This window comes from Pangasianodon hypophthalmus, chromosome 22 (genome assembly GCF_027358585.1).
Source record: "Pangasianodon hypophthalmus isolate fPanHyp1 chromosome 22, fPanHyp1.pri, whole genome shotgun sequence".
In the NCBI taxonomy this organism is placed as follows: Eukaryota; Metazoa; Chordata; class Actinopteri; order Siluriformes; family Pangasiidae; genus Pangasianodon; species Pangasianodon hypophthalmus.
Window position 1 is genome coordinate 4,615,696 of NC_069731.1, and position 9,763 is coordinate 4,625,458.

General features: G+C 36.0%; 1 protein-coding gene across 1 annotated transcript; it reads left to right on the forward strand.

The window, feature by feature from the left end:
- The first annotated feature begins 1,277 nt into the window (after window positions 1–1,277).
- On the forward strand, window positions 1,278–9,025 carry LOC113532991 (uncharacterized protein C1orf232). The gene is made up of 4 exons (XM_026924760.3): window positions 1,278–1,673; window positions 5,456–5,533; window positions 6,406–6,515; window positions 7,476–9,025. The coding sequence occupies exons 1-4, from the start codon at window positions 1,593–1,595 to the stop codon at window positions 7,813–7,815; spliced, it is 609 nt and encodes a 202-aa protein (XP_026780561.1). The 5' UTR covers window positions 1,278–1,592; the 3' UTR covers window positions 7,816–9,025.
- Window positions 9,026–9,763: the final 738 nt, after the last annotated feature.

The following is a 9,763-nucleotide window of genomic DNA, read 5'->3' on the forward strand; positions in this document are numbered from 1 at the left end:
TTTGTAGGACCGCTTTAATTAAATGCAATAATGAGAGTTTGTACAGATGAGTTTGTACAATATGCATAAGCTTAAATGGACATCCAGGTGTGATTAAGAAGGAAAAATACTACATTTGTAGCAGATTGGCCAACCAGAACTGAAGCATAACACCAAAGCTCTGTTGTAATTGTCTTCCTAATTAGACACATTTTTACCACGCAAAGCTTTTTAGGAAACCAAGAACATTTTTGGATCCCAGGTACCTCAGGTGCATAAATTCTTAACTCCTCGGCCATAATTCCTGAAATCTTTGTAGGTACTTTTCTGTAGACCATGAAGTACTAAGGTGGAATTTGTCATGATGAACCTTCCTTTTTTACTCAAGCTTGCCATACAACATGAATGACAAAACAGACCATTTCCACAATTTTTACGCAAGTGGTATGTCAAAAAACTTTGCAAGAGTCTTAACCTCCTCCTTGTTTACCATAATTCGGGACTTTTTCCTTGTGCTGAAAAGTCTTCTCTCAATAGTTTCATCACTTCCATTTCTTTCTATTGCTCCTTTAGCTCCTCAAAATGTTCTGGAGCTTCAACTCTTTAGGTCACTAGTCAAACTTATAGGTCACTAGGCCTCTCGGTTGCTTCTCTGACTAATGCCCTCCTCACTGACTTTTGGAGGACGGCCTCCTCTAGGCAGAGTCACGGTTGTTTCATATCCCTTCCATTTTGAATAATATTTTTTAATTACTCTGGGTTCTTCCAGGAACAGATGTATTTATATTGAGATCACGTGACACTTAATTGTGTGACATCTGATGACAGCTGGTTGTACTAGAACTAATTTAGCTTTCACGGCAATTGTGGGTAAATTCTTATGCAATACTTATGTAACACTACAAAATGTGGAAATGTTCAGGGGGGTGAATACTTATGCACAGCATTGTATTCACCCAAGGGTTTCTGTAATCATATTGTTGAGGGTCTGCTATTATTGTTCAACTTAACCATTAAGGACTGTTTATACTTACACTTTGTCTCTCTAATTAGACAATGTATTTCTGAAAGCGATTTGCTGTTTTTATGATTTGTCTTACTTTAATGTTAGTTTTATTGTCATTTCTTTTGTTATTAAACCTAGCAAGAGAGGGGTTTCAGTTGCACAATCCACATCCAGCCAACAATGGCAGCTCCTCTCTCAAAAGGAGCAGCTTAAATATTCATAAGGTAACCCACACCTGTTTCCAGGTAACCGATGCTGGACTCCTGAACCGTGGCAGTGTGTGTATGTGAGGGAGTGATCAGCGCTGTAACTGTTTCTCTCATTCTCTGCTTCAATCGGTAACAGGGGCTTCTGCAAGCAAACCTGAACAAATACAAGATCATGAAGGATCTCTGACCTGGATTTTGGACTCCAACCACTACCACCACCACCATCTTTGTCCATCTGTAATGTTTGAAAGCTTTTTGCAGATGGACCACAGACAGGGTTGAGAACGTCTAAACTGAATATAAAGCCCGGAATTCAGTCGATGCTGGTTTGACCGGACATTTGAGGGACTTCTTGTTCTCAGTTTTCACTTTGCCCGGGTTTTTTGGAAGAAGTGAGTATGAATCCGCTGTGGAAAGTGTACAAGAGCAAGGTGATGAAGACCCTCAACCCTGACGCAGAGGAAGAGCCTGCTGAAGAGGTAACGTTAGACGGATGAGACAACTCTAAATTATACAATATTTTGACACAAACTATGTATATATCTGTAATCCACTCTTAGTAAGATGCAGCTAACATTACTTAACAGTAAACCAAAAATCATCAAGAAAAGCATTAGAGAGAGAGCGCTCACACCACGAGACCTCTACTCTGGGTTCAGGTTGTTTCTGGAAATATCTAGCTAGATAGTTTAATTGAGCTACATTGCTACTTAGTGGGAAAAAGTACCTCATTAGTGGAAAAACTATATTACTTTAAAAATGGCTGAGCCACTGCCATGCTACTAGAAATGTAGTTAAGCTAGTAGCGTTGCTACTTGTAGGTTACTACACCCCAAAAATGCCAGACATATACACTATAAAGAACAGGACATATTACAAAACATGGGCTGTTGATGAACTGATCAAGCATTAATACTTCACTCTCCTGTCCAAATGAGAGCAGATAAACATTGCTGTATGCTACAGCTGTACCTCAGAGAACAGGGCTTTATTATGCACAGTCATTCCCTTAAGCATGGTCAGATGGAGACAAATGAAGTGGAACAAGTCCTCTGGGAAATGGACGGCAGTGAATTTACACAGAACTGAATCTCTGAATTTTAATAAAGTGCAAGGAGACCCTCTTACTCCTTAATCTTCAAATTTATTAACCTACTGACATGACAGATTGTAACTGAACACCAGCATTAATGCTACAAGTTGCTTCAATATCCAAATCTGTCTTCAAAAACTCAGTCGCTACTACTTTGGAAAGAGATTGAGAGAAGGAATGCAACAGGTGGGTCAGATGGCTGCAGGTGAAATGGAGCAGACGGAGGGATGTGACCCAGTTCTTTAAGGCCTGCAGTAATTTGATCTTTCACAGGAGCCCGGCTTCAGATGCCACTTTACTGATTTAGCAGGGATGAGGCTGGAGCAGGCGTTCCAACACCAGACCTATGAACTTCAGAGAGCTGACAGAGCACCTGACATAGTTTTCATGCTGGGTTAGAAAATGAAGTATATGCATTAGGGCTATCAAATTAATTTAAGATTACATTCAAATTTTATTTATGTCCACATGAGCCCATCATTTTATACTGTCACTACCTAAAATTAGCAGTAGTATTACATAACAATCACAGAAGGTGTCTCTCTCTTAAACAAAGAAAATCATAGGAAATATCATAATTTCATCCAAAACTTTAATGTTTGATATTCATTGATAATTATGTACCCACCGTCGCTTATATTTAGCTCAATTTACCATGTAGAAATCAATGTAGAAAACTAAAATACCATGGTGTAATAATTAAAATAAAGTAAATTAAGTAAAGTAAAGTGATAAATTTTCATGTTTTTAAAACAGCTTTAAGATGTTTTGTTTTACTAATAGTAAAACTCATCATTTATGGTGATTTAGCAGCAGTCATGCTAGCAATCTGGGGAAAAAAATTGCAGTTAGCCCTGATGACAAACCCCTTTTCCTACGTCAAACAAAAATGTGTTTCATATGACTTGCACTAAAAGCAAAACCTGGGATTTTAGACATATGGATGGATTTATTATTTATTAACAGTTACAGTCATTGTGATTGCATTAGAAAGGATCATTATGAGAAAATATTCTTTGCAGATCAATCAGTTCTTAATAAATGTCCATATATAATGCATTATTACTGTATTATCAGAGTTTTAATAAAGTTCTGAAGGAGGAGGAGCCTCTGATTTCCTACTGAAATCTGTGATATCAAATGGTCAGTTATTACAAAGTTGGTAGAAAAATACTGTATATATTACTCACATAAACCTGTGTTAAACATGATGGTCCTCTCATGAATATCTCCTTAGATATAGTTAGGAATAAATCTGACTATTTTTCTATAGTGTAATTGTGTATTATTATGTGTCTTATACACAGTCATTTTTATTTATTGTGATGTAGACACCACTGATCATCCACCCAAACTGTGAATCCCTCCTGTGAATCTCTCCCTCCTGTTTTGTCTGGTTAAGTTTGTTTCTTATTTTATCAGATCAGTTCATGTGTACTGTGGAAAAAACTCAACAATTCAAACTCAAAAGAAAAAAAGAGATAATTGATCTAATATTAAAATTAAATGGGTTTACATTATGTTGCTAAACTCTGCTTCTTATGTGGCAAACTGGATAAGTAAGGAATAAAACAGTTGGGGTGTGCTGTTATAGGAAATTGATCAACAATGGGGTGGTGTGATGCAGTCTGGCATGTAGCGGAGTTACTGTTCCTACCAGAGATTTGATTAATTTCCTATAACAGTATGTACTGAAGTGTTTTATTCTTCTTATACCACAGCCACAGCCAATTACAATTTTTAATTAATTAAAGAACATCTTCATTTTTAAAAAAATCAATTTATAGTTACATTTAAAGTTGTAGACCATCCATGAAACAAGTTAGTTCATTTTACCACTGACATTATAGCAGCTATAAAACATTGTTCCCTCACCAGCTTTTCTTTTTATTCTCTCTTTGGAAGTTAATGAGAATAAAGAAAATGCAGTTTGTCATGTCACCAAAAAACCACAAAGCACAAACTCTTCACTCTTCTTTCAGAGAACTTAACGTTACCATGTTTCCTCTGACTGTTACAAAGCACTCACACTGGAACTTCTTTCCACGCTGCTGTTATAGAAAATTCATCAACACCTTCTGACCAATTGAATTTGAGAATTCAAGAACAATATTTATAATAGGCCTACAGTTGTTTGTGCCATCACTCAGTAGGCTTTCAGATGATCGCTTAATACAGCTACTCTAACATAATACCAAGTAAATTCCAGAAGTGACAAATGCCCTTACCTGAGGGAAAGACAACTACAGCTTGGATACACTGTTAAAACAAGGAACATCCAAAAATCTGATTTACCACCTTGTATGGATAATAGGGACATAATGGAGACATGGCATTTTTTGTGGTTAGGGATTATTTCCTTATTTGATAATTTATGTATTGCAGGATCATACAGAACCACTAGATGGAGATATTTCTATTCTAACCAATCCTCATTCTGCTAGCGTTTACAATTCATTTCTAGCTCACACCAAATCCACAAGATCTGATCCAAATAACACTTTAAAAAGATACTGGCACTAAAATGCAGATCTCCACTAGGATAGTTTGTGGTGCTTTAGGGCACTTTGATTAAAATCTAGATCAAGATAACTTCATTAGTCATGTGGAATTCATAACACTCCAGTCGAGACATAACAGGTCTAACATGAAGACAGCCAGATGTTCACGTGCATCAATGAGGCATAGTAGGAAGATGTGACTATGATTTTGATATTGCAATGCATTATGTCATAATACAATCTTCTGAGCATATTATGGGTATCATCTGTACTTTTAGAACACAAGCACTCCTGACAGTAGCAAGTATTTTTACCTAATTTTCCTGGTTAAACACCTATTTTGTAAATGTTGCATAGAATAATGATCTTGAAACATTTTTGTCATGTAGCTTGACTGTTGAGGTTGCATTGTGATATGATAGCTTTGCTATTAAACACAGTAAACAGTAAGTCACACAACTAGCCTATCAGTTGCAAAAATACTGTGTGATGAGTGGCTTAATGTTGCAGTTCCATTGCAGAGCTGTAACTGGAGTTGAATCATGTTGGAAATCTCATGTATGCTGCATTGCATCTGGCAGCACCCTGCTGAAAACTCCCTTCCCTCCTTCTAGATCTGCTAGTGTTGTCTTTGTGTCTTTCCTCACTGATTTACCTTTGCATGTAGGTGTGTGAGACACCAGAGGAAATGACTCCAGTCCAGCATGATGAAGGACCCAGTGCTGTGTCTCAGCTGGCGAAAAGAGTAAGGCCACATTCACAGCCTACAAGCAATTCAATATTAAACAGATCTACAGTCTAATCACTTATGTATAAGTCTTGTGCAGTGAAAACGAATGTGCTAGGGCTGGAACGGCATCATAAACGCACAACCCTGTTTCAGTTTTCAATATATTGTGGAGCGTGCCTCTCATTTTCAAAGCGAACAATATTAAAAGTCATATAACACTTTGAGGGTTCAATTAGGAAATTCTAGAACACTTTTAAAGCAGACTTGTAGCCTTAAGTAAATGTAAAACTGCCCTTTTGTCTGATTTTCCATCCTTAAAGGAGCAGTTTGTAATTTTTGACACCCTCTGCTGCCTATAAGGTGAATTACAACTGCAATGAAAACATTAACAAGTGTTCTCCTTTGAGCCAACTGAATCCTCACTCACTTTTAGAATGACAATGGCTTGTTGAATTGCTTTTTAAGGAAAAGGTCCAGGGTGGAGTATCTTTGCCTAGCCTAGGGGGCGGCGCTTATTTCCGGGCCAGAAAAATGCAAACAATAGCCATAAATGAAGAAAATAGCCTTATCCATTGCATGATAATATTATAAATCACAATTTTTAAAGATATCCTATAAGAATTATATGATTATTTGAATTATATGACTGTATATATTTATACTTATACAGTCATACAGATGTATCTCCAACTATTTAGCATTAATAGGCCACAAACACACAGTGTTGTGATGAACTTGTATATTTTCAATGTTTGTGTGATATGAAGTAAAAGAATTCATAGTAGCCAAATTATGGTACACTACAGGTGTTAACTCACTATGTGTGGAATCACTATGTGCTTTTTTTTGTCAGTGTGAGTGAAATACCCCTGCACGTTTTCCCTCAGGTGCAGGGCGTGGGGACAAAGGGCTGGAAGAGCGTGGCCGCTCTATTTAATAAAGATGATGAGCACCAGCTCCTGGAGTCTGAGACTGAGAGTCAGCCTGTTCCGGACCAGTGAGTGCCTTACCAGTGTTCACCTCAATGATGTGTCTAGAGCCAGTTCAACATCTGCTGCTGTAAAACGCACAGTTTAGTATTTCTCCAGACTCAGCTAAAGATTTATTCAGATAAATAACCAGGAGAATCACTAAACTGTGCTTAGTCGGCTATGTTGAATTGTTTTTGTTTCATCAATTGTCTAAAAATGTAAAACTTGTTATTCAAGAATTCATTATTTTAAATCAAGGCTAATTAAAATCTTAACTCTCTGGATCCATCCATCATCCCTACTGCCTTCTGTCAGAAAGAACACCCATTTTGACAATTAGTGAACAAATGTCTTTGAGAAACTGTTACCTGTTCTAAATGAAAGAACAGACCCTTGCACCAGTATTCACTCCCCATGAACTTACTGTAAACCTTGAACTTGAACCTATACAATTTAAAGCATATAGGGAGTAGGACATAATTCCTTGACACAGGGTATGATTTGACAAAATTGTGTTCTTGTTCATAACATTAAATCAAAATAGTTCATTGTAGTGTAAGAAAAGATAAGACTTTATTCATCCTGGTGGGAAATTTCTTGCCAACAGTTGCAATAAATAGTTATAGAAACAGAAGAAAACAGAAAATTACTACAAACAGAAATAAATCTGGAAAAGAAAAAGTATAAAAAAGGCAATGAAGTAAATAAAAATAAGATAAAGTAAAATGCAAAAATAAAAAAAGATTAAAACACTATATAAGAAATATAGTGTTATTATCCTTGTTCCTAGCATCCTAATTTATATAAAGCTATAAGAGACTAGAGTAAAGTGTCTGAGTCCAATAGTGATGAATGAACCGTGCACCAAATTTCATGTATTTCAAAAAAACTTCAGTTTTTGTAGTGACAGTGCTGAAAACTCAGTCAGCTCACTTTAGGATCCTACTGTAACATTACTTTTGACTTGACTCCTCATCTCTTTTCAGCCCACTGGCGATGAAGCCAGAAGAGCCGACGCGACCCAACAAACGCAACACAGGATTCTGGGATGCCTTTGCCACCAAGTGGAACCAGGCAGCGGCTATGAAACAGGCTGAAGCAGCGGAGGCAGCCGGTGAGGGTGGATCCGATGGGACGAGTCAGGAAGAAGGGAATCAGGCAGGAGCGGAGAACACAGTGGGAGAGGATGGAGGTGGGCAGGGCAACAGCTTCTCCAGATATGCCTCTCTGGGCGGGGCCAATGATGATGCATCTGCCTTTAAATGGAACTTTGTGACCACCAAGCTGGCAGAGCTGAAAAGCAAAAGCATGACCAAGAGCAACTAGCCAATGACATAAGAGGACACCAGAGACAGAAAATGAGAAAAGGATGGAATTTTGTCTGTATCTGGATTGGTTGCTCTCTTTGAATGAACCTGATTAATCACAATCTCCTCTTTGGCTTCCAGCTTTACTTGATATACTGCTGCATGACACACACTCTTCAGGGACTTATGCACAACAGGCACTATTCAAGCTACAATCTTACGTCTAACATGTTGTACAATCACAATATTTTCCTGATGGCAATTTTTCTCTGTAGCATAAGAAACATCCCCGTTATTTTGCACTATAAGTATAATCTAGTTTAGTTTTATTCCTGCTAGCATTTCTATGGATTCTTTTCCTTCAAACCATCTCCCAGACCTGAATAACATAACTGTAAGTCCATCATCTTGAACAAGTCATCATATAAGAAGTCATCATGTTCTTTATACCTTTATTATTTCATTTAATCAGTAGCTACAGTCTTATCACTGCTGCTATGATAATGCTAATTTCTGCTAGTGCAGATAAAGGATTTACACTAACATGTTTTGCTGCATTATATTGTACTCAATAATTAGAAAAAATATGATAACTGACTTAGAATTATTCATTACAATAGAATGATGATAGAATGATTACATCATTTGAGCACAACTGAATGTAACATTATCATCAAGCTAATATATAGTAGTGTCTATTTACCAGATCAACAAGCTAACTCCAGTAATTTCTGAATTAGCATGCCTATAGTAAACACATTTACGAATAGACATATTCAAATTAGACAAAAGCAAATGCTGTATAAGTCAAAATACCTGCTTCACGGCAAATAACATGATAATGTAACAATATAAATGAGGTTACTATTGGTAGACGGGCACAAAGGATGCACTTTTGTCTAGGAGGAAAATAGGAACATGTGAGTTCTGATTGTTTTCTGCTTGTCCTAGTTCCTGTCTGGCTTCTCCTAAATTCAGTTTGGTTAAATATATGACACCAGACTCAGAGTTTCTTTGTGTGTGTGTGTGTGTGTGTGTGTGTCTGTGTGTGTGTGTGAGAGAGAGACCTTCAGACAAACCCAAATGCCGATATGTGTGAACATTTGGGGAATGTTGTTGTCCTAATGGTGCCTGCTGTAAGCTGTTTGCTCTCTTGTTTATTTTTGTTGAATGGGTTATTCTGTTTCATTCATTCACCTTTCAACAAAAAATACTGCAAATAAAGTCCATCTGATGAAGTGTGTGCTTTTTTTAATCATTTCAGACTCATTTCACGTGTTAAATTATTATTGCAATTTTCGCTCCAGATGAACAGATAAATCATGGCTTTCACTCAATCATACAAATCATTTTAGACGAAATAATGCGTCTTTAGCTATAAACATGAAGCATGAATGAGCACTTTTTTTTTTTTTTGCATTTTAGCCACATTGTTATTATTAGCTATTATAGCTACTATAAGCTATATTTAATATTTTAGAAATTATTATATTTAATATTAAAATATCAAAATATAATAATTTGGGTGTTTATTTATTTCACTGCAAAAAAATGACACCTTAGAAAGTGAAAATATATTGAATATATAGTCAAATTTATTTAGTATTTCTTATTATAAGATTACAGTAAACCAAATATATGATTATTTAACCTATGTCTAAACATTTTTGATTAATTTCTAGCTTGTTCAATGGGCAGATAATTTTCAACATAATTAAATAATTTCAAGCATTTATTTCTAGAAAGAAGCACAATAATCTGAAAATAGAATAAGAAACTTTAATGTATGAAACATTACAACAGGTTTATAATAATCTCATAATAAGAAATATTAGATACATTTTCTCATGTTCAAAATATTTTCACTTAAGGTTTTATTTATTTATTATATTCATTGATGGTATTTAATTTTGATGTTATGTTTCATTGTTTTATCATATATATATATATATATATATATATATATA

What these genes read in the sequence shown, in the direction of transcription:
- LOC113532991 (XM_026924760.3), top strand. Translation starts at nt 1,593, where the DNA reads ATGAATCCGCTGTGGAAAGTGTACAAGAGCAAGGTGATGAAGACCCTC. An exon ending in AGGAAGAGCCTGCTGAAGAG is followed by an intron (nt 1,674 to 5,455) that starts GTAACGTTAGAC and finishes CTTTGCATGTAG; the next exon opens with GTGTGTGAGACACCAGAGGA. An exon ending in TGTCTCAGCTGGCGAAAAGA is followed by an intron (nt 5,534 to 6,405) that starts GTAAGGCCACAT and finishes GTTTTCCCTCAG; the next exon opens with GTGCAGGGCGTGGGGACAAA.